This window comes from Alnus glutinosa, chromosome 5 (genome assembly GCF_958979055.1).
Source record: "Alnus glutinosa chromosome 5, dhAlnGlut1.1, whole genome shotgun sequence".
NCBI classification, from domain to species: Eukaryota; Viridiplantae; Streptophyta; class Magnoliopsida; order Fagales; family Betulaceae; genus Alnus; species Alnus glutinosa.
Genome location: NC_084890.1, coordinates 42,768 through 68,456, shown reverse-complemented (window position 1 = coordinate 68,456; position 25,689 = coordinate 42,768). Strand labels below are relative to the sequence as shown.

Genomic DNA, 25,689 nt, shown 5'->3' with positions numbered 1-25,689 from the left:
ACTTTTACACAACACACTCACTTGAAATATGACCTATCTGGTAGGTCCCACCTTATGTGAATTGTATTGCGTAAAAATTGTGTAAATTTACTGTATAAATATCATTTTTCTAAAAGAATCATTCCTAGAAAGAAATCAAGGGAAGGGCCCGTACTTCTTGCTGACAGCCGCTTATACGGTAGATGACATAGGTGTCATCAAAGCCCAGTCAAGGCAGTCAGGGTGTCAATTTTGTGATTGGCATCAAACTCAGTTATTAATTGGGACTACAGTAAATGATATATAACTAAACAAGCAATTTCCTCACGATTAGTTGGATTCACATTGCCATCCTAACAATATGTACGTATGATAAAACACACAAAGACTGAAACCTCGTATAAAACTACTCAAGAAATTTCAGTAATTGGCTACCCAGGTCTGACTTTTGGGCAATGTATTTATTTATTATTATTATTATTATTATTATTATTATGAGAAACTCCTAAGGTAGGGTCACTTCGTGTACTCATCCTTGTCAGGTAAACTTTGGATCCATGTAAAGTGCCTTCTCTATATGGATTGGATAATACTCCGGCTTCGTCGGCGGGCTGGCCCCAAAAAATTATTTGCACTCAAGGAGATTCGAATATTAGACCTCGTGAGACTACCACAAAGACCAATACCTTTATCACTTGAGCCAAGCCCTTGGGGTTTCTTATGGGCAATGTATTACTGGAAGTTGGACAATCAGTAGATAGTAATTATATCTAAGAAGACTAATGAAGTTAGACAACAGGAACTTCCATGCAATAGATGGCTCAGATTTCTAGACTTCTGACCTCTCTCCAAACCAAAACCTGATGACACCCTCCCTTCACCCCCAACAACTTTCATACAACAAGAGTGTAAAACTGCGACCCCTAAGGAGAGGGACATAGTGAATGAATACAATTATCACAAGCACACACTCGTCCGAGTGCTTATTGAGTATTTTTTGTCATTTCAGGCTAACTCCGAGAGTTAACGGAGATATGGAAGGAATTCTATATCAACATAATTCAGCTTGACATTAAATAGCTTCTCACTACAACATGGTTCAAAGTTGGTACATGAAAGATACCCTATATGTCGGGTGAAGGTGGGTAAACGCACCTGGAGTAATCAGCTGAAGTTATCAGAATAAGCAACAAACGACTGCATCAGCGACGAAAAGCATTGCCTTCACGAGCTTCAGACCTGCCCTGCAAATAATGTGTTCGGCGACGGACACTCTCCTCAATTGTTGAGCTTCCCCCTTTTTCGGCACCATAGACACTTCTCTGAGCAGCATCCAAGAAATTCCTACCACCGGATATACCAGCCCGGGTAGCTTCTTGCACATCATCCTCCTCAGCCTTCCTCAGACGTTTCCATCTTTGCTCTTCATGCAATTCAGCATCCACTTGCATCTCCTGCAGCCTGGCAGCCTGCTCTTCTTCTGAAAGTTTAGGAGCAACATTCCGGCGCTTATAGTGTGACTCACGCCCATCATAACAGCTTTCTTCATGAAACCTTCTGCTTTCCCTTTCTTTTTCTGCAACATCAAGATTTGTCTGACATTTAGAAGATGATTTTTCCCACTCTGGCTTGTCATGATTCCTTCTGATAGCATCTTGACAGTCACTTTTTGAAGTATTTGGGCCTGACACGCCACTGGGTGACAGCTCTTTGTATTTTGAGCCCTTGTAGTGGTTCTTCTTACTTGTATCTCTTCTACCAGATTCATCTTCTGATCTTGAATGCACATCATAGTTTGAGCTCTTGTGTCTGCTAGTTTTCCTTTTTCCCCCTTCAGCAGTCATAATTTCTGAATCCGATTGTTGTCTGGATGATGAATGCTTTTGATACTTTAAGCTGCTATGATGGTGCTTCTTCCCGGTTTCCTTTTTATCATGAGTCTTCTTTTTGTGTTTCTTTTCTTCAACCTAAAAAATATAATAAATAGATGAATAAATAATCAAACACAAAAGCATGACAGGCAACAGCTTTGGACTATTGCAGCTCATAATTTTCCAATGGAAATTTTCGATCATGATTTTAGTTGCATTTATTTTTCTATGGAAGAATAAATAATCAAACACAAAAGCATGATAGGTAACTGCTTTGGACTATTGCAGCTCATAATTTTCCAATGGAAATTTTCTATCATGATTTTAGTTGCATTTTTTTTTTCAATGGACGAGTAATAATTATACAATATATAAAAGCACAAACTTCTAAAAGTGAAAACAGAGAAAATTGATTAACCAAAATACCCTTAATGATACTAAAAAGTCAAATCTTTTAGTACGCAAATCACTGTTGGAAAACAAGTACGCCATATCTCCTCCAGGGAAAGTCTCTTGTATTCTGCCACAAGCACAATATAAATAGGATTTGACCTCAAATTTATAACTACCACTATAATGTCAACCCAATGAGTCCTCCCGAACACCACTCATCCTAGCCCTGTCAAGTATCTTAAAAGACCAATCACAAAATCCACCGCCCACATTTGGACTTGTCTGAAAATTTTGGGCAACAATGCTTAATCCATCCTAACCACCCCTAGATAACTTGGCTACTGGGGCTTTATAATTATTTGGTGAATCTGGAAATCAAAAGCATAGAGAAGTCCATTGGCAACACACATCGTGCTGAATGCACACCCATCTACACCACCGACTCTAGAAAACATATGGCAGGAAAATTTCCTGATCCATCCAAATTCTCTTCCACAAACCAACCCCATATGGTCTAAATTTTGCATTGGACCACAAAAACTGAAGCCAGCCAGATATAATATATCCCCACCATAAGCCACCCATCTCTTTTAATTGCAAACCATTACAGTTTTGGATTCTCCAACCATCTACAGAAAATTGAATAAACCATTCAAACTACTTGTCCAGGGAGGAAAAAAAAATCATTTGAATCAGAAAAAGTAGAATGTTGAAATCTGTCGGTGGAGAAGGCTAGGAATGGAAAAGTCGGTGCTCTACCAGTAGGACTTTTTCGGTAGGAAGGAAATAATCCTGTAAGGACATTATTTCCTTTTTGATAGGTAATAAACAAAATAGCATTAAAAAGCGAAAAAGGCGCCCCTAAGCATACATGAAGTATATAAAAAGGACACCACTACATAAGGGAATTCTTTTATAGAAAGAATTCCTAGGAATAAGGGATTTGATGTAATTCCATAATTTCTATTCTGCTCTGTAACCTCTATTTATAGAGGTCTTGATTCATAATAAAGGAGACAACTTATTTACCACAAAAATTCTCAACTCCTGTAGTTGAATTAGGAGGCAGAGGTACCCCAAATACCTCGTATCAATTCATCACCCTTCACCATAGGTAAATCCAGGAAGTCCAATCCTGCTGATTTGCCCATCCATAGACCAATTACCTGATCACAAACCCAGGCACACAACAACTTGGTATCAAAGCCAAGTTTCGAGGAGGTGAAACAGCGACTGGAGCGCGTGGAGAAGGAACTAGGAGCAAGGGACGAACCCATTCAGAAGGATATAGAGAAGATAGCCGAGGGCCAGAGGGGCTTAGAGGAGATGTTGGGTACTTTACTCTCTAAAAATACGAACCATCAGGAGGAAGAACAAAGCAATGCGGCAAGTTCCTCCAGGGTCCGAACTGGAGGACCCAATCGGACCAAATCCAGCAACTCTTTCCCTAAGGTTGCCAAGTTAAACTTCCCAAAGTTCGACGGCTCAGAAGACCCAACAAGTTGGGTGTGTCGGGCGAAACAGTTCTTTGAGTTTTAGGGGACTGCCGAGGAGGACAAGGTGGGGTTGGCAGCCTATCACCTAGAAGGAGAGGCACAACTATGGTATCAACTGTTTAAGGAAAGTGAGGAGCAAGTTTCAGAGGAAACTTTGAAGGACGGACTGCATGTGTAGTATGGTGCCACCCAATTTGATGATTTCTTTGGTGATCTCACCACGTTGCGCCAAACAGGAACGGTGCGGGAATACTAGGGGCAATACGAACGTTTGTTGAGCAGGGCTGGTCGTCTCTCGGTAACACAGCAGGTTAGCGGGTTCATAAGTGGGCTAAAGGAGAGCATAAGGCCTGAAGTTCAAGCCTCTCGGCCCCCAACTCTTACGGCTGCAGTGGGTTTAGCACGGTTGTATGAGGCAAGGCTGTTGGCGCAACGACGACCCGCAAATTTCTACGACTTCAGGAAAACCATGGGCTAGGTGAATACACCACCCTTACCATCTGCTAGCCTTATGCGGAACCGATCCCCAGTGATCAAGAAGTTGAGCCCGACCGAATTGAAGGAACGGAGGGACAAAGGCCTCTGTTTCAATTGCGACGACAAGTTCTCCTCGGGGCACAGGTGTAAGAAGCTGTTTCTGATCGAGGGAATTTATGAGGAAGATAATGAACTCCCGAGTGAAGAAGGGGCACGAGAAACTTGGGAGGACGACAAGCTCGAGATTCTGGAAATTTCCCTCCACGCAATTTCAGGTGTGCAAACCCCACAGACGATGCGCATCGCTGGAACCATTAAGAAGGCCCGGGTAATTCTGCTGGCAAACATGGGGAGCACGCAGAATTTCTTGAACACTGAATTGGTAGAGCGGTTGGGCCTGGAACTAGACAAACACATGGCCTTTGAAGTTCTGGTGGCCAATGGGGACAGGCCTTCCAACAAGGGGAAGTGCTTTGCAGTACCGGTTTGGTTGGGAGGTACTTTATTTACACAAGAATTTTTTCTGGTTGATTTGCGGGGATACAACTCAGTTTTAGGGGCACAATGGTTGAAGATGCTAGGTCCCATCTTGTGGGATTTTTCCTCACTCCGCATGAGTTTCCGGTGGCAAGGGAAGAAAGTCACGCTGGTTGACCTAGCAGCACCCAGGAACAGAATATTGAAAGGTCCAAAGATGTAGAAGGAATTGCAACACAACAGTGAGGGTGTCCTCCTTCAACTTTTTGCAGTACAGTTGGGGGTCAAGCAGTGCTGCCCGGGTGTAAACAGTCCGGACCTTCAGCATCTCCTAGAAGAGTTCCAAGATATCTTTGACAAGCTGCAGGGTCTGCCCCTTATGCGACCTCATGACCACAAGATTCCCCTAATTCAAGGCTCTTCCCCAGTAAACGTGAGGCCCTACCGGTACCCCCATTATCAAAAGGATGAGATAGAAAAAATAGTGCTGGATTTACTTAACAATGGAGTCATCCGAGCCAGTACTAGTCCCTACTCCTCTCCGGTCTTATTAGTCAAGAAGCATGATGATTTGTGGAGTTTATGTGTGGACTATCGCGCCCTCAATCGGATCACCATCAAGGATAAATATCCGATTCCGATAATTGATGAATTGTTGGATGAGTTGCATGGTGCACAGTACTTTTCAAAGCTGGACCTCCGTTCCGGGTATCATCAAATCCGGATGCAGGAGCGGGATGTGGAAAAGACAGCCTTTCGGACACATCACAGGCACTTCGAATTTTTGGTTATGCCCTTTGGCCTCACTAATGCTCCGTCCTCTTTTCAGTCCTTGATGAACGACATCTTTCGAGGTTATTTACGTAAGTTCGTTCTCGTTTTTTTTTTTTATGACATTCTCATTTATAGTAAGTCTTGGGAGGACCATCTATATCACTTGACTCGTGTCTTTGACATTTTGAGAACTAATCACTTGTTTGTTAAAAGGGACAAGTGTAGTTTTGGCCAAAAGCGGGTGAACTACCTAGGCCATTTTATTGAGCAGAATGGAGTCACCGTGGATCCTGCCAAAATCCACGCAATGTTGGCTTGGCCGAGACCCTCCAACATCAAGGCTCTTCGGGGCTTCCTTGGACTTCCCGACTACTACCGGAAGTTTATCCAGAATTATGGTACTATTGCCCAACCTCTCACTCAACTCTTGAAGAATGATGCTTTCGGGTGGAACGAGGAAGCCAGCGATTCATTTGATCGTCTTAAAGAAGCCATGACAAAGGCACCGGTGTTGGCCTTGCCTGATTTTTCTAAATCATTCGTCATTGAGTGCGATGCTTCTAGTCATGGCATAGGGGCTATTCTGATGCAGGATCGCCGCCCCATTACTTACTTCAGCCAGGCCGGCCCTCCATGGTCGTAACATCAACCTCTCCACCTATGAGAAAGAGATGCTTGCACTCGTCACTGCCATTCAAAGGTGGCGTCCCTACCTCTTAGGCCAGCGTTTTGTGGTGCGAACCGATCACCGCAGCCTCAAATATTTGTGGGATCAAACTATCACCATTGAGGCTCAACAAAAGTGGCTCGTCAAGCTTATGGGGTATGACTTCACGATCGAATACAAACAGGGGCATGATAATACCTATCCAACAGGAAGTTCAACACGATCCGGATCTCCAGGCCTTGGCAGCACGCATTCAACAGAATGAAGAGGTGGGGCCATGGCACATGCAGGCGGGGCTTATCTACTTCAAAAACCGGATCTACCTCAAGGCTGAATCCCCCACAGCAGCGGCCATAATCACAAAATTCCATAGCAGCAAGCATGAAGGGTATCACAAGGGTTTGCAACGTATTCGGTCTATTTTTTACTGGCCTAACATGCAACAGCAGCTCCGCACCTTCATCAAAAATTGTGACATTTGTCAGTGTCACAAAGCTGAAGCCACCAAGCCAGCCGGTCTGCTGCAGCCCCTGCCCATTTCCGAACAAATTTGGACGGCTATCTCCATGGACTTCATTGACGGCCTTCCAAAGTCTTACGGTCGCACTACCATTTTTGTGGTTGTCGATCGTCTTTCCAAGTATGGCCATTTCACTCCTCTCAAGCATCGCTACACGGCACCACAAGTGGCTCAGACCTTCTTTGATGTTATTATTCGTTTACATGGAATTCCCACTTCCATCGTATGTGACCGAGACCCTGTGTTTACTGGACTTTTTTGCCGGGAGCTTTTCCGCTTGCATGGAACGAAGTTTAACTTTAGTTTCGCCTATCACCCGCAAACGGATGGGCAGACGGAGGTTGTGAATCGCACTATCGAGATGTATTTGCGATGCTTTACTAGCTATTCTCCCCGCCAATGGGCTAAGTGGCTGCCATGGGTCGAGTATTGTTACAATATGAGTTTTCACTCTGCTACTAAGCGTACTCCATTTGAAATTGTCTATGGGCGACCTCCTCCTCCGCTCCTGCCATTCATTCTCAGGGCTACTCGTTCCATTGCTGTGGAAGAGGCACTGCTTAGCCGCGACCAAGTCTTTCTGGAGGTTCGCCAGCAGCTGCTGGACGCCCAGAATCGCATGAAACAGGTGTATGACAAGTCTCATGTTGAGCGTGTTTTTTCGGAAGGGGAATGGGTGTACTTACGGCTCCAAGGGTATAGGCAGCAATTTGTTCACAAGCAAGGTAATCTGAAACTTTCTCCTAAGTTCTATGGTCCTTACCAGGTTGTCAAGCGGATTGGTCCAGTAGCATACCATCTGGCTCTTCCCCCTCAGGCTAAGATTCATGATGTTTTCCATGTTTCGGTTTTGAAGAAATGGGTTGGGGATGGGGTACCTGTTCAAGACCATCTCCCCACTCTCCACGAGGACAGCCAGCTCCTCCCTCAAGCTATCATCGACCAACGTAGCCACCAGGGTGTTCCTGAAGTAATGGTGCATTGGCAGGGTCTTTCGCCTGCAGAGGCCACATGGGAGTGTCTCCTTGACTTTAAGCTTCGTTTTCCTTCCTTTGCCCTTGTGGACAAGGGCATTTTGAAGGACGGGGGAGTGTTACGGAGCTATGTGAGACGTAGGAAACGTGGGCAGGAAGCAAAAGAAAACCTAACTAAAGAAGCCTTCGCTAGGGTTCAAGGAGAGGATACAAGTGGTGGCTGAGGTGGAGAAGGCTAGGAATGGAAAAGTCGGTGCTCTTCCAGCAGGACTTTTTCGGTAGGAAGGAAATAATCTTGTAAGGACAGTATTTCCTAGTAATAAGGGATACTGGTTTCCACTAGAATATGGTATTACTAAATAAGGGAATTCTTTTATAGAAAGAATTCCTAGGAATAAGGGATTTGATGTAATTCCATAATTTCTATTTTGCTCTGTAACCTCTATTTATAGAGGTCTTGATTCATAATAAAGGAGACAACTTATTTACCACAAAAATTCTCAACTCCTGTAGTTGAATTAGGAGGCAGAGGTACCTCAAATACCTCGTATCAATTCATCACCCTTCACCGTAGGTAAATCCAGGAAGTCCAATCCTGCTAATTTGCCCATCCATAGACCAATTACCCGATCACAAACCCAGGCACACAACAAAATCTCATCTCCTTTTATGTTAACATATTTTTTTAAGGCATATTTTGAGACTTCTTATTTATTTATTTATTTTAAATGACGGAGAACCCTCCAAGGTAAGGCCACTTCGTCTACCCATCCCTAAAAGGTAAAACTTGGACCCGTGCAAGGCGCCCCCCACATGGATCGGGTAAGGTTCGGCTTCGTTGTGGGCATGGCCCTAAGAAATTGTTTGCACTCAAAGGGATTCAAACCTTAGACCTGATGAGAATGCCACCAAGTCTAAGGCCTTTACCACTTGAGCCAACCCCTTAAGGTTAAGACTTCCAAAATAGAATATTGCAAAGGTAGATGTTTGACTAAGGCCATCAGCCACTGAGAGTTGCTGATGATTTTTAAATTCTGTCAAGGCTCTTTCATGTTCAGAAGCAAAAACTGTGGAAAAACAAGGAGAGCTGAAGAAACTGTAAGAATAACATGCAAGTGTGGATAAACTGTGGGAAGCAAGCAGTGAAGTGACGTTCTGGATATAAGAATGTACGTACATAAGGGAAGAGTGCCTTCAAATTACAGAATTGCTACTTCAGCGTCAATCTGATTTATTAGAGGAAAGAAAGCTAGAACATATGAAAACAAGAAAGGCAATGCTAAAAACATCAGGAGGGCTAACAGGCTGTGTCTTCCTCGGTGATTTCCACCTTGAAAGAAGATAAACACGTTCCCCTGTGGTGTGGTCTAGGCTTTTTGGATTAGGCTTTTTAGAGAATAACGCAAATGTGATTAGTGCTTTTCCTGGTCCTTACAAATATAGTAATGCAAAAGGGAAAAAAACTCATGGTAGAGTTGTGACAGCTTTCAAAGTCTACCAGAAAGTCCTCCATTACTATCATCTAACTTATCCTGATCCATTAAAACCCGAGCCCGAGCCTGGTGCTCTTCCAACTCTTAAATACCCATTGGCCAAACAAACATAAATATTATCTTCCAGGAAACGACAATTTGATTTAAAAAAAAAAAAAAAAACACAGAGAGAATAAAGAAGAAAAAGGACATACGGATTTGCGAATGATGGCCATCTGGACAGGGTTGTTCTTAATGCGGGCAAGGGCTTCTTGCTCACGCTGCCGAATCATGAGCAGAGGATCTGAATGGAGTTTCCTCCAAGCATCGTTGGCGGAGTGATGCTTCTCTTCGAATAAAGCTCCCGGTACCGACGACGACGAAGATGATGCCTTGGCAGTATGGCCGGCGGCGGAGTCGTCGGCAGTGGTTGGCTTAGGGAAGGCCTCGAGGGCCTTGAATCCACCATCGGAACTGCCACCCTTCCCTACGGCTAATCCCGAATCATACAGGAATTCCAATCTCTCCTGCTTGCTGCAAAAATTTCCCAAAAATTAATGCAAAAATGGATTGAAATTGACGTAATAATCATTGCAAGGATAAAAGAAGGGCTGTTCACTTACGGAACGAGGCCGGCCTGCTCCTGAAGGAGACGAAACTCGCTGCGCTCCCTCTCCTCCTGGATCTGCTTGCGGAGCTCCTCCAACTTCTTCTGTTCAGCATCATGCTTTTGCTCCGCCTTCCACACGTTCTCTATGTTCCTTAGGCTTCCCGTGTGCCACCCCTTCTTGTTCAAGAATTTCAATGCCATTCTTTCTTATTACTCCTCTGTCTATACTTCCTCGGCCTTTCTTTTCCATGTATTTATACAAATATTCTCTCTATTATCAAGTGGCAATCCTCCCGGGCCGCCGCCAGCAAACTAAGGCTGGACCAACCCAGCTGAGCCCATTATTAAAATAATCAAGCCCAAATTCCGCCCATTTAGGTAGGGCGGGTTCAGTCTTGTCCATTAACGCCCCATTTGCTGCACGTGACTGGATTAATTGGATTTAGAGAAGGTTTTTTAAAAGAGTTTTAAAAAGGCTGAAAATAATAATAATATATATATATATATATATATTTTTTTTTTTGAACAGAAAAAGTATTGTTTATTCTGTTCGCAAAAGAATTTTTGTTTTAAGAGTATATTTATAATTACTCTTTGAGTCAGAACGTAATTTGAAAATAATTTCTCACTTTTTAATTTTTAACATTAACAATTTAACTTTTTTGTGATTTTGAATAGAATCTTTCCGTCACTTTTTCATTCAATTTCGCAAATTTTGTTAGTGTCACGTGTCTATTTTTATCGCATCATCTTAAAATATTATTTTTTAATAATTTTATTTAAAAAGACAATTTTTTTTTTTTTTTTAAAAAAAGAGTTGGGCTGCCGCCACCCACTTGGGGGTGGCTGCCACTTGGGAGGGGGTAGCCTTGGGCCACCCTTAGATGTGGCTGGAGCCACTTTGGGGTGGCGGCGTTAAAAAATTATGAGCCCTTGAATTGGGCATGTCGTTTCACAATCAGAAGAATCCGCCAGTTAAAATCATGAGCCCTTGAATTCCGGCATCCGTTAGAGCACTCCCAATGGATTATCTATTTGTAACTTTAAGCTAGAATAGATAATAAAAGTGTTAAAAAGAGACTCCATCAGCTTATGTATTCCAACTCTATAATAGATTTTCCTTAATTCCATAAATAGTGGAACTCTACATGTAGAGTTATACTATTCACTTATCTATTTTTTTTATTCTTTATCTCCACTTTTTTAGCTTTGCTTTTTTCTTTTTTCCCTCCACCACTCCACGTTCTTTTTTTTTTTTTTTTCTTCCTTTATAGTGGAGATTTAAGAGAAAGTGTGCAAAGTAGTGGAGTTATAAAGCGGGACCCACGTGAAAAAAAATACTATAATGAAATAAATAAATTAAAAATAATAAAAAAATATTATAGAGTTAAGAATAGATAATCGGATGTATAATGCATTTAAAATTCATTAGCTAAACTAGATAAAATAGATTTTGATTAGCTATTCTAGATTGAAAAATACATAAACCATTGGGAATGCTCTTATCATGCCCATTAGAAAATTAGGCACGACACTTGCAACAATCATCATCAGGCTCTCCACCAGCATCATGCAAAGAAATAGCACAGCAGCAAAGTATATGAAGTGATTAACTCCTTTGTGAAGTCCAGGAAGGTAATAAGCAATTGCTCTGGGAATCAATGAAATCAATAACAAGGATGGAACAGCAGAAAATGTGTTGTCCCAAGCTCCATCTTGTTTTACAAACAACTTGTATGCGGTGTCTCCTACTAAATTGGAGAATTTATTTTCAATTCAAACAATTTCCTTTTTACGACAGCATCAATCGAAATTCTATTTCACAACAAAAACCCATAGAAAACAATCCAGAGGAGGGAAATTTTGGGCGCCTAAACGTAAGACTAGGCCCAAGGTTCAATCCAATTCGGGTTTGGTTATTTTAGGGAAGCACGCAGGCCATGCCTATAAAGGGGGGGGATATTAGCATGCCTAATCCGAGTGATGATCCGCTGGAGAAGACGCCGGAGGTGCCTCTGGCTATGGCGATTGTGGCTGGTACAGGCCGGTGTGATGGGGTGTCTTCGTCCAGCACATTGGGGTTTGCAAAAGCCGGCGAGATAGAGGTTGCTCGGAGTTTGTTGAATGATATGCCGAGGAACTACCCACTCCCACCATACAAATCCTCGCCACCCTTTCTGGGTTTTCCCAACCTTTACATCTTTTTCCACTTCTTTTGCTTCTTGGCTCCATTACCGCATCTGTTATATCCGAGAATCTCCTAGTTTTAGCTCAAGGAAGAGGTTCTCTTTGTAGGATTTTGGAAATGTCTAATGAGGTGAAATCTTGGGCTGATAACGATTTCACATTTTTCTCCTCCGGTTGGGATTCAGTTTGTGGCTTTGATTTCTGGTGCTAAACATTTTTGTGGTATCCGTGGGGACAATCAGGGGGTGGAGTGTTGGGGGATAAAAGAAATTCATAGTTGTTCGATCCCTTCTGGGCAACTAATTTTGGGGGGATTTGAATTAGATCATGGCTTGAAACCTATTCTGTTCAATCTTTTTGTAGAGTAAAAACAAAAAGAAGAGAGAATTCTCGAGTTGTCTATAGATTGAATGTTGGGTTAATTTGTCTTGTTGCTTTTTCTCGCTATATTTTCTCGACGTTCAAGGGCTCAAGATTTTAACCGGCGGATTCTCCCGATTGCGAAATGACATGCCCAACTCAAGGGCTCATAATTTTATACTAATATGACACAATGTAGTCAGAAATAAGCACCACTCTCTTTAGTAGTTATTTTCTAAAGAAAAGGAAAAAGCTTGGTTTGTTGAGGAGGAGGGAAGCACTATGCTTCCCTCCTCCCGTGGTGTTTAGTTTTTTTACTTTCAATAAATTGGCTTTTCTCTCTTTGGGCGTCGTCGGCGCCTTCGAGGAGGAAGTGGTTTTTTCTCATCCTGATATGGGATGGAGACGTAGATTTCATGTTTTGTTGGTGGTTTTTTCTTCATGTTCGGTGAGGTGTAATGGCAGAGGCTCTCTCCTATTCCCAAGCCCCATGCTGGATTTGTTGAATCAAATGTTGAATTAGGGCCGATCGGTGAATCAGAGGATGTGGCTGTTGAATCAGAGTCGGTGTTTTGTCAGTGCCTCATGCTTTGATTCGTGGGCATTCTGGCTGTTAGGCTTGGGTTTTTTGGATCTACAGGTTTTACATGATGCGGCTGCCCAGGTCCTCTCCATGGATGCCGGGTTCACCCACACCAAACCCAGATGATCGAGGACTTTCAGGAATCTGGCGGCTATGCTTGGGTTTTCTTGGGTCTGCATGAATTCCAGGGATCTGGCGGCTATCCTCTCCATGGATACTTGTAGCGACGACGACTAACGGCGTTCTGATGGGTCGGTGATTTCGGTTGACGAGCGGTTTCGTCCTTCGGTAACTGCTCTCTTGCAAAATGAGGTGCTAAAACAGCCCGATAAATCTGGTAACGGGCCCATGATGGTGCTCCGAAAATGTCGTGAAAAAACGGGGATGTGGGGGAAATGGATTTTGGCCCCTTCCATGGTTTTCGCCGACCAATGAAGTTTAAAGCTGTTTTGTTTTTTTGTTTTTCTATTGTAATAGTCTATTAATGCAGTATGCTTTATTTTTTAAGATCAAAACTTGATTTGTAAAAGTTATTGTTTAGCTCAGAATGTGTGTCCTCTCCTAGATCAAGTAGGGTTTTATGCTCAATAGATGCATCTTCTGTTGTCTAGGTTATTTTTTGGCAGCTGTGGTCTAATATGGTCTGAGTCTGACTTGCCCGGTGTGGAGGAAACTCTACCCATAGTGCCTCTGATTTGGTTTATTAGGAATTCTTTGTAACCCTGCACATTTGACCGTTTGGTCTTTTTCTATATATATTGGACGGAAAAGTAACGGAATGATTCTATTCAAAATTGCGAAAAAATTTAAGTAGTTAATGTTGAAAATTAAAAAGTGAGGGACCATTTTTAAATCGCGCTCAAACTCAGGGAATTATTATACATTTACCCTTATTTTAATAGTGTTTCTCAAAAGTAAAAATTTAGAAGTGTTGTTGTTGTTGTTGTTGTTGTTTTTTTTTTTTTTTTTTTTTTTTTTTTTTTTTTAATTAAAAGAAATAAAAAAAAGGTCAAAAAACAAAAAAAAAGAAAAGAAATTACTCTCACCATCATTTGTCTACCAAAAATAACAATAAGAAACCCTCTCTCACAATCATTTTTCTAAATTCAGTGTGAAATTTACAAAAGAAAAAAATAACTAATTTGAATTTAAAAATAATATTTAATTAGAACATAAAATAAGAACAAAAGGCAAAAATAGAAGAACAAAATAATATGCAATTTCATTTTCTATTTTTTAGGTTGTATTCTATATCTATGTCGAAAATAGAAATTCTCTTTAAAAGATGCAAAAAGTATGAGATAATTATGCTTGGGCGTCGTGCTTTGACCTGTTGCGTATTAATAACAAATAAGCAAGGGATTGAGCTGTCAACGCGCACAAACCGTTGAGCGTTAGTAAAACGTGCAGTAGTTTAATTATTGGTTATAGAAGCGTTCACCAACTTTAATAGGTATAGCATTGCTAGCAAATAGAGTAGAGAGCGTATCGTTTGTTTCTATTTAAGTCGCGAACTTGTTGTAGTCGGTCTTCAAGGGAGAACCTTGCTTCTTACTTGCTATATTCCCATGTTCTTCCATAGCTTAGCTTGTTCTTCGAGCCCTGCTGCTCCCTTCCCCCTCTCCCTGTTCTAACATCTAGAACAAGGTCGCATGGAGTATAGCCAGGTGGTAAGGCATCGGTTTTTTGGGGGAGAAGGGATACTACAATCAGCTATAAAAGAAGGGATACTACTGCATGTTGAATAAGGAAAGTAATCACTTTAAAGTTATGGCGGCTAATGCGCACTCTTATAATTTTGAAGAGTGGTAAATTGTGTGACCGTAATATCCTACATTAAAATTTTAAACTCAATTAAATCCCAAATAATGAAAGTTTTGTAATAAAATCTTGGAGAAGAGTACATGGTCGGTGGGCGGTGGCTCAAAACATTTTAAGAAAAAAAATCTCGTCACTTAATGCTATAAAATCTTTATTTTGGTTTTATGAAGATTCAAAACCATGATCTTTCCCTTAAAGAACAATAAAATCATTAAAACCATGGATTCAGTTTCAGTTTCTAAAATCATGGATTCACACCACATATCGCAATTTTAAGGCACTTCTTGGGCGGTTGGACACCCATAATATTCATGTTATAGGTTTTGTTTTTTGTTTTTTGTTTTGTTTTTGTTTTTGTTTTTGTTTTTGTAGTAATTTTGATTCAAATTCAATTAGAGTATATGTGTTGTTACCAAACAAAGGAGTAAAAATAACTATTCTATTTTCTAGGAAATACTAATTTTACATACCAAACGAGGCCTAATTGTGGTCTTACACTTGATTTTTTTCCACCTGTAAAAATAGAGAGCTACAATGCTTCCCTACATTTGAGTAAGTACAGTAGATAAAATGCAAAATGCATTTAATTTGGAGAATCATATATAGATATTTTTTATGGGTTTGCTTAACCATTTTACATAGAAACCCAAAATGCATAAGTAATTGTCGATGCTAAACCAATAATGCATCGTGTCTTCTACTAATGGAGTTGCTAATGTGGAGTTGCAAATAAACTAATCATCCGCTATAAGCATGACTTATAGGTGCGGAACTAGAATTTTAAAATTGTATTTAAATTTCATCTCCAGAAATAATTTTTTACCCCCCTCCAAATCCCCCTCCCCACTTCAATTCAGCCTCAAACAGCTTAACCTGTTGCTTGATTTGGAAGTTACCTCTGGTTTGCTATGTTTCTGGCTTTGTTGTTCTTTTTCAAGAACTTGCATCTTTCGAACAAACAAATCATAGAGCTCACACTGCTCATCAAAGAATTGTGGTGTAGAACTGTAGAAGTTATAACTTTCAGGTCTTACAAAAAGTTATAAAAGCTCAAAAGAATTGCAGGTCAAGGTGATGAACTGCCTGCCGTAGTGTGTAGACGAAGACAGCAAATTATAGCTTTCATGCCTTCCCCCTTCTCTCTGTTTCTCTCAATAACAAGAAAACCGGAAAAAAGAGCTATACAGACGCCAACAAGCTCATGGGGTGGAACTTTGACTCATGTAGGTAGCACGTACAAAATGCAGTCATGAACAATTACTCATTCTTGGAGATATGGCAGAAATGATGCAATTGTACTAGCTGGCTCCTTAAACTGAACTCTTCCACCTGAACAAAGAACAACCTTATGACCTTTGCTTTCTTTGTTTCTTTATCTATTTTTCTCATCAATTCTATGTATGACTTTAGGGTTAAAAAAGCAGAGTTAAAAAGGACTCGAGGCAAACCTGCGATGTACATGTCTTCGACAACAGATCGCCACATTCTTCAATAAGAGCTTTTTCTCCCCCACTTACTCTGGCAAGTTCTGAAATCAAATTGTCTGTTTCTTCCGCCTAAAATAATCAAGCATTTATCACTAGAGAGCCCAAAATAAACTAGATGAATAGAAAATAGACATATCAGATCTTATATACTCAATCTGGTTGTGTGGATTTATCCCCTTCCCTTTCTTCCCAATCTGTCAAAAAAAAAACAGATATTCTTCATTTATTTATTTTTTTTAATTTTTAATTTTTAATTTTTTTTTTCAAATAAAAAAGATAAATTTGCAATGTATTAGGTCTTACCAAACCAGTTCTTTTGGAAACTTGCACTGTTACCTATGTAATCGATTCAATTTCAAACAGTCATTAACTGAACATTCAAAAAATCTCCGAGATATTGTTATTCCATGTCCATCCAATTCCACCTCCTGCCCCACAATGGCAACGGACAAGGATCCGGTTAGTTTTATTTGAAGGGCAAAATTGTAATTTCACATTTTTTGTGGACAACTTTACTCCTCAAATAACACTAACCGGATCCCCCAACATAGTTAAGTTTTATGTTGGCTAATTTGGTATAAAAAACAAACTAGTGTAAGTCTAAATTGGTTAGGCTATGTTTGGACTTGGACTAAAAAATCAAAATCTTGCTCAAAGTTGGTGGTCCAAGAAGTTCAGTTGGACTCCTCGGCTAGTGGGCATCCGAACGAGATATGTTACAAAGGAGTGGCAAAGACTTTGATTGTGCCTCGGTTGCACCACATTCAAAGGAGTTATTTTCATAATTTCATAACCACTTGGTTGGAAGGCTCGTTTGGAGCTCGATCGAACAAGGATACTTGGTACTGATTCCTTGAGAACATCCGAGAAGCTCGGTTGGAGGTTTGGTCGATTGCATTCAAGCCGAGAACGTCTGAACGCCGCCAGAAGAAATCCTTGAAGCCAACGTTCAAACGAGCTGACTTATTTGTCAGAACATTGACCTAAAAATTACTTGTTTAGGGAAACCGACTTGAATTAATGCTCCGTTTGTTTCGGCGTAAAATGATTTCTGGAAAATAATTTCGGTATTTTCCGGTGTTTGGTAGGGGCGAAAAAAATGGTCAACCGGAAAATGATTTCTGTTTGACAAAAAATGCTTAATAAATTTCGGAAAACATTTTCCGTAAATGGTAGATGCAGTCGACTCTCTTTTAAACAATGTAGTCGACCTTTACGCGAACTATTGCCGGATTTCGACAAGCCAGATTCCGACTCTGGTCGGTGCCGGAATCTGACATATTAGGCCGGATCTCAGCCCGGATTCGGCCGGAACGCCGATGGTTGGGATCCTGGACCGATCCGGTCGGACCCCCAGCATCTGGCCGAATCCGTCCGTTCAAGCCGAAAACTGGCCAAGACGGCCGGCTTTCGGTCAACTGGCCGGGATCCGGCCGTTTTGTGTCGGATTCCGGCGATCTTCCAGCAAAATGGCCACTTTCAGGCAATTTTCGCTGGAATTTGTATCTGGCAAATATAAAAAAAATATTTTTATATTATTTAAAATTAATATGATTAAATTAAAATATAAAAAATATTTGTAATTTTTCGTACGAGCCAAACACCGAAAAATGATTTTGACGGAAAATATTTTTCTGAAAAATGACTTCCCCGAAATTATTTTACGACGGAAATCATTTTACACCGAAACAAACGGAGCATAAAATACCTTGTTTTTCCAGTGTCTATATATGGCCTTCAACACATGATTTCCAATAGACCCTAATGACAATATTTTGTGAGCTAAGAGAGAACCCTAGCATCCTTAAGCTTTCAATTCATAACCTCTCTTAGAGTTTGATTAAACCACACACCTTCAAGCCACCATAGTCCTCGGTTGCACCATAGAAAAATTGGCCAGAGGTTTTGGAGTTATTGCGGTAAGAGAAAAATGGGTCATGTTTATTGGAGTGCACGTCAAGTTTAGTTACAAAGTGTAAGTTAAATTGTGTGTAATTTAATTCTTTTATAGTGAATTGAATTTCTTGAATTTTGCTATTTTAGAGTGATTTTACTTTTAAAAAGTTATTCAAAAGATTTCATCTTCGTCACTATCATACTTGCGTTTGATTTGTTTATGCTCTAGTTGATTTTGGTTGTTTTGCGTGTGGTTGTTTATTTTAAATTGATCGAGAATTTTGAGAAAACACCTATTCACAACCTTTCTCTAGGTGTTATTTGGGGTATTTGGGTAATTTCATATCTAATTAATTGCGTTTGTACTGCAGAGCCCACAATGCCAACACGGTCATCTAATTAATGGAATTTGTACTGCAGAGAGCAGTGTCATCTTGTCCTACAACAAAGCTTTGTTCAACTTAAAGTAGTAAGAATTTAAGTCAACCACAATCTGTTATGTTTGGACTTTGGTTGAGTATTTGAGTCTAGTGAAAATAGTTGTGTGGGATAGGCTCAATTGGTGGGTCCTTGAAAATCTACATAATGGTGTATCCTGAATAATATGGTGGGTTTGTCATAAATAAGATAACTCTTTAATAGAAGAAGGCAAATATATTCTTATCAAAAAAAAAGAAAAAAAAGAAAAAAAGAAGAAGGAAAATATATTTGCTTATTGTACCTTTGGCATGAAGCTTTGAAGATGAAAAACTATAATTTCCATCACCTTCATCCCTGAGTTCAATGCCTCCCCTACCTCTTCTATATCAGCCTACAATTCATGCATATATCGCAGTCAGTGTATCATCAGTGTAAAGCATACTAGAAACAAGGATTAAGGATTTGCTTCAGCTTTGGGTTTACCCACCCTAACATTCACAATGGGAAGTTGAAGTGAGGCGTTCAACAGAGCTTGAATTGCTTCTGATAAATAAATTGAATAATCCTCTTCGAGAGTAGACCACTCCGCCAAATATGGAATCTAAAATCAGGCAAACCAAAATATTTAAGTTCTGAACACCAATGTTACAAAAGAATATTGATATATTCTTAAAGGGGGTAGGACAGGAATAATAAGTTAAAGACTCAAGAGACAACAAGTAATCTATTCTAGCGACAATTATAAAAAGCTGAAAAGAAAAAAGAAAAGGTACACATATACAATAATAATTAGGACTAATATGTGTAAACAATTTCTACTATATCTAAATGCACTACATGATTGGAATTGAAGAACGTCTTAGAACCAAGATGAACAAATCAACGGCTACCTCAGAGTCATACATGCAGAATAAAACGGGGTTTGGTTACTGTTATAGAAGCAATAAAAGTTTATGTACAGACAAATTCAAAAAAGATAACACAAATTTTAAAAAACTTAAGTGCATAATACATATTCTTCACAGCATTGGATACTTTATACTTTATACTCTCTTTACTCTCTTTACCCTTTAATAGAATATATGCTTTTTGAATTATCCAAAAATGGATGAAAGCATTTATCTATTTTAACTATCCAAAAAATAAAAATAAAAATGAAAGTCACAAATTTCTTTTCTTTAACTTCCCATATTATCTTTAAATTTGAAATCATTGTTTTTGGACTTATTTAAAAACGTTATAGAAAGAGTTTTAGTTTCATTCAAATACAGGTCATTTTTGAACTTTTCTGTAATAGGATGAAGGGAGTACCAAAAGAATCCACACAATGGCAAGGACCGAGTGATAAAAGAGATTAAGGAAACTAGTCACAAATTTTTTAAGTCATCTCATGAAATGCTCAACCTTTGTGCCTCTTGTTAGTTTCACAACTACAGTATATCACTTAATAAATTGAGGTTTGACAAGATCTCTTGCTATAATCTAATCAAAATAATCATTGGATAGAGAATTCAGGTTGCTCTTGAATTCCATATAGCATCTTGGAAAATAAAAAGAAGTGTATTTAAAAGAACAAACTAAATCCTTCTAGTCTTTGAAATAAAATCAGTAAGCCCTTGCACTTGATCGAATTTCTTATCACCTTTGGTATTTATATCCTATGCAATTCATAAACTGCATCAAGCCACAACTGCTTGCAAATATTTTAGAAGCACCAGCGAGAATTAGTGTGATGCTAGCTTTAAGAGAAATAAATAGGAGATAGGGGCACACATACTTGTTATACAAACAGACAAGCAAAAAAATAAATAAATAGGATAGTAGCTCAAGACAACATATAATTATTATGAATTCTTAAATTATTCAATAGGCAGTACTAGTGCATAAGCATCAAAACTAGGGAAAATTACTAAATTGATCTATGGAGTGAAGCTCGTATCAAATCGATCTCTGGGATACAAAATTATCTTAGAACTCCTTGTGGTAAAATTTTTGTATCAAATTGATCCTACCACCTAATTCTATCTTGCAATTTTACTCACACATCAAAATAATAATAAAACCTCCCCTACAGAGGGCTGGCCGGCCAACTGTCACATATGAGGGGCAACCGGCCTTTTATGTGGGGAGGCCAATGTTAGAGTTTATAGATCTAATGGTATATATGTTGACACACGGTAAATTACCAAGTCATTTAAAAATTTTAAATGACGTGGCACCATGCACAATGTTAATGTAACAAAACAAAATATTGACCATGAAATGGAGAGGATCTTGATCCCCCATTATGAGGGGAGGCTGCCTCCCTCACAGATGGAGACTGCCTTTTATTTATTTATTTTTTAAATTAAAAAGAAGAATCCATCAGAAAAATAAATGGAATATGTATGGAATTGGAGGAAAGAATATGTATGGAGTTTTAAGATAATTTTTTGTCCCCAATGGATTGATTTTATACTAGCCTAAACTCCAGAGATCAGTTTAATAATTTTTCCTAAAACCCATTCAATCTCTCTTTCTCATTTATTATTTTCTTTGGCTTTTCAGTAACCAAATCCTGGGGTAGAAAGTGGTTTTAGATAAATAGTTTAAAAATGGGAAAACAAGATATATGTCAATCAAAACATATATTATATTTGGTTGTCAACTGAAAAAATAAACGAGGACAATGAAGGGAAACAAAAAAGATAACGGGTATGAAAAAAACATGTGTGAAATCAGCTTTAAACTTTCATCCCCAAGGGGGAATGATTGAGAAAGGAACAGAGAAAGCCTTCATATAGTCATAGGAAAACTCTCTCTTCTTCTCCTGACCTTTTCCCTTCTATTGATTAGTATCTCTTATACAGCCAAAATATATTTGCTCCTAGATATTACCCAGTTATATCAACCTTTAAGCGTTCATTATCATCAGGTTCAATCTTGTTGGTTAACCGTAAAATGAACTCTACTTGGATGAATAAATTATGAATGAGCATTAATATTAAAAGGATTAACAAAAACTATGTCAATGCAGTATCATGAAAAAGTTGGCTAAGAAGGGTCGTCCTTTGCAATGTTTAAAAGCAATTGCCCCAATGAAGAGAAGTCATATTATTTTAGTGAATGGTAGCCTAAGTACAAGGGGAACAGAATAATGAACGATATGAATTAGGTTCTTAGAGAGATAATAAAAGGTAAGCATGAATAGCTAGTATATTGTTGAGACAAAATTGAGCACGAGAACTTTCTGTCTTGTTTGTTGGAAGCATGAAAAACTGAGTTTCAGGAGTTAGCGCCATATATAACATCTTGCATCTTGCAAGGTCATTATTACTCCTTCAGTTCAACCAGGAATGTTTAGTCTAATATGTGTTTCTCTTCATGTCCGGTTACAAATGGGATTTAGTTCGACTGAGATATAAGTTAGATGGGAGATGCTTCATATGCAAGACATAGGCAACATGCGTGAGCAGGAGAGAGGTACATCCAAGCAATGCCAATAATATAGGTGTAGAAGAAATCTTTTTATCAGTGAAGTTGCTAATCAAGCGCAGACAAGATAACATACTACAGAACTTCACAGCTAATAAAAATCAAAGCATTCATCAAGTCAGCCTTACTTGAGCTTCAAGGATTGTCGATAGAGTCTTTGTTCTTTGCAAAAGCCCAAGTTCTATGTGTTTCCTCTTCAAAGAATCATGAAACTCTGATATCTTGACCCCAAGGGAATGAAGGGTTCTCTACAAAGATAAGAAACAGTTTATAGAAAACAAATGCTGGCATAAAGTGTTTTCAACGGGGACTAGAATAAGCTTGATTGCATGTATTGAGAGACCGAGAGGTGAACAGTGATTCATAATGCGATTTACATAAAATACATGGAGCAAATACATCGGAGCAATAAGTTTTCAAAAATAATTAGTAATGGATGGCCTAGGAAATAAGTGTAAATAAGGACAGTGTAGTGACTGAGATGTCAATGCTAAGGTTGCCCTTGCCCCTGTCCTATTTGTAGAAGAAGCTATTTTGTCTAACCAATGTCATCTGTTTTTTTATCTGCCATTCTGCTTTTTCTATGACAACATTTTTTTCTCACATCGAAGAAAGATTACATGCATTTGTCTGCCATAACGCACGCTCTTTTTGGATTCCTCAAGTCATTTGAAATTGATGCTGCATTTAGATTCTCGTCATTCCTTACATTTCTTAATGTATCCACATTTTCACAAAGCAATGTAATGGACAATTATGTACATTGCAGCCTTATACACAAAATAAAACATCTAATACAAAAAGATGCAACTAAGGTACTTAGACTCTAAAATTTCATGAAATCTAACAATTATAATTGCAGTGATTTGGATGTTCTACAAAATGTCTTGACAACCTACCGTTGTTCAACGAGCATGCATGTGAAGCATCATGAACTAACAGTCATTTGGTTTTGAAGTAGTAGAGGAAATATTGATAAGAGAAACACATACTTTGGGTTATAAATCTTGAGAGACATGGAAAGGGGTCTATAACAAATACAACTGAGTAATGATTAATTCTATTTATAAAACCATCATCCTTTTTGTTCTTTGCATTTGGAAAGCAAGTAGCTACCTTGATGTTCTTGTTGATAGATTTAGATAGTTCTGCCCTTGCAGCATGCTCATTTCATACATACAATTTGGGGAATGACAAACCAAACTTGGACAATTTTGAAAATGGCATGTCGTTGTCATGAGCTTGATATTCACTACAACTTGGCTAAGATACAGTGAGAACTTACAGCACCATGTTTGTTGGTTTAAATCATTCCTATAATGCCCCCAATAGTTACAAAATAAGTATCACTGTAATGGAATTATAGGAATGACTAGCACACAATTTTTGCGGTTACGTATAAAAAGAAAATTTGTAGTTAGTTGACCAGAAACATAAGGGAAAAAGGAAACTGTTCACTTTAAATCTTGGTTCACCTAATGTAACATTGACCAACACAAGGTAGTCCAAATCATCAAATCATCAATTATGCTTGCCTACAAACTGGCAAAAGAATAACAAATTAATTCAGAAAACAGGTAATGGGTTGTGACGAACCTCGCTTTCTCTTTGCTGAGCTCGGAAGGAGGCCTCTGATTTTGCATTGGCATATCTCCACTGCAGATAACGGTTGTGGAGCAATCTGAGTGTGTGAACATCTTCCTGATGGGAGGAAACTTTCTTTCCCTTCCTAGTATCGGTCCCCAACTTGGCGCAAGGCGGGACTGGAGGCAGAGAGAATCCCCCCATCTTCACAGAGTTTGTGTGTGGCTTGGGGAGACCACAGGCTTGTTTTTCACAAACTGATAATGGCAAATTCAGAGAACGGGAGCAAGGGGAAGCAGACAATTTCAAAGAATCGGTGCTGCCGCCAGTCGCATTACCCTTAGTGCTACTTTTTTCTGCCAGCAATCTAGTGGAAACCGTTGGCAACATGTCTGCCTCAGGCATGGAAGAGCGGAAATCGGGAAGAGACCGTGCCGTTGCCGTGCAGTTTCGAAGTAGATTCTGATTATTGTCATCGGCAGTCAGCGAAGAAGCATCTACGGGAACAGAAGGTTGAGCCGACATGCCGCTTGATTGCAACAGCTTGGCCGCAGCTGTGGCACTGATGTTCATGTTGGTAGACCGTCTGAATCTCGATGGAATCATCCTATCCCTATCCAAAGTAGGAGTGTCAGGCCTGGAGGGTGTGGTAAAAGCGTTGGTAACAATTTTTCCTGCGTTTTCTTTGAAAAGCTTGGCTACAGCACGCTGTTTTCTCTGAGTAGTAGCAGAGGTCAGAGCAGCTTTACAACGAGATCCCAAAGGGGGCAAAGTTTCCAGGCTCTGAATCTGAATGGACTCGGTGGGCCTGTTCTCATCGGAAGAGAACAAGGGCTCCATGTGCCGCTGCCTATGCACGGAGGTTGAGCGCTGCTGCTTAGCAAGTGGCGATGAAATGAGAGGAGACATGAACCTAGAGCTCACCTCCCTCACCCTCGGCCGCCTAAGAGATGGTGGCGGAGGAGGAGGGGGAGGAGGAGGAGAAACTACCGCCGCTCCCTCCATCGTCGTGGTGGACTTGTCTGCAACCAAATCGTTCATATTCGCCGAGGCAAATTGATCGATCTTGATCTGTCAATTTGCTGAATCCCACCAAAAGCACACTAGTATATACTATGATTAAATGAATGAACGGATCGGAAAGCCAAACCCCTGAATTGAGATAGATTCAGATGGCAGATATCCCAACCCCTTGAACTGTGTTGACGTCTGATGTTTGTGACCGGATCAGGGAAGAAAGAGACTGATGTGTGTGACCGGATCAGGAGAGAGAGAGAGAGAGAGAGAGAGAGAGAGAGAGAGAGAGAGAGAGAGAGAGAGAGCTGTAAGGGGGGCTGCTCTCAAAAAGAACAAAAAAACTAGCCGTTGGCTGTGAGGATCAACTCGTACGTCGTAACGGTTCTTTCTTTTTTTTTTTTCTTTTTCTTTTTTAATTTTTTATTATTATTTATTTATTTTAAACAGGGGTATAGCACTAATCTGTCTAATCATTCATTTTCTCTTTTGTAATATTCATTTATGTTATTTCCTTCATGGGTGATGAAATATTAATATTATAATATTATTCTACGCCCACTCCGGAAACTCTTACCGATGAAAGATCAACATTGTAATATTATTCTAACCCCTCTTCGAAAACTCTTAAATGTGGTAAGTCATTGAAGATTAATAGATGAGTAGAGTTTTTTTTCAAAAAAACAAAAAATAGATGAGTAGAGTTGTCAAAAGAAAAATAGCTACTATCGGATTAGTGTCAATAAATTAAACCGCTGTAAATGTTTGTGGAGCGTCATGGTATATTACTATCCTTGTGTCTCACATGGGTTAAGTCTAATAGTAACTATGTGTACATAAACTCTTAGACACTCCCTTTGTAGGCTGGTTTTCAATGGTAAATTCTTTTTAAGATTTCTATCATTTAGGGTTTAGAGAGACTTCTGAATTAAAATCATTCCCCAAATTACAAAACTTGCGTGAACTGGGGCTGCAGCTTTCTCCTAATTTGTGCAAACCATATTATTAGTTTTTCTTTCCATTTCTTCAACCATGTTATTAGTTCTTTCAGTTTCTTTTCAATATGGCAATACTTAATAATCCGTTTGGATGGATTGAATTGGAAGGAGCACAATGTAGATAGAATAGTCGATGTTTGGAAAGTGTTTTTTAA

At 39.5% G+C, this 25,689-nt stretch overlaps 2 protein-coding genes across 3 annotated transcripts; both read right to left on the bottom strand.

Moving 5' to 3' along the window:
* Positions 1-886: 886 nt before the first annotated feature.
* LOC133868735 (uncharacterized) lies at positions 887-9,940 on the bottom strand. Its single transcript, XM_062305721.1, has 3 exons — positions 9,724-9,940; positions 9,316-9,634; positions 887-1,946 (listed from the first exon to the last, which is right to left on the bottom strand). The coding sequence occupies exons 1-3, from the start codon at positions 9,909-9,911 to the stop codon at positions 1,182-1,184; spliced, it is 1,272 nt and encodes a 423-aa protein (XP_062161705.1). The 5' UTR covers positions 9,912-9,940; the 3' UTR covers positions 887-1,181.
* A 5,346-nt stretch (positions 9,941-15,286) lies between these two features.
* On the bottom strand, positions 15,287-24,789 carry LOC133867904 (protein ENDOSPERM DEFECTIVE 1). 2 transcript variants are annotated; one of them, XR_009900230.1, is made up of 7 exons: positions 23,535-24,789; positions 22,067-22,186; positions 18,952-19,065; positions 18,766-18,855; positions 16,299-16,342; positions 16,110-16,217; positions 15,287-15,990 (listed from the first exon to the last, which is right to left on the bottom strand). XR_009900230.1 is itself a non-coding variant. In XM_062304674.1 (6 exons), the coding sequence occupies exons 1-6, from the start codon at positions 24,561-24,563 to the stop codon at positions 15,919-15,921; spliced, it is 1,533 nt and encodes a 510-aa protein (XP_062160658.1). In that variant the 5' UTR covers positions 24,564-24,789; the 3' UTR covers positions 15,289-15,918. The 2 variants fall into 2 exon arrangements, 1 of the variants encoding a protein (XP_062160658.1); XM_062304674.1 differs by lacking the exon at positions 16,299-16,342 and having other exon boundaries at positions 15,289-15,990.
* Positions 24,790-25,689: the final 900 nt, after the last annotated feature.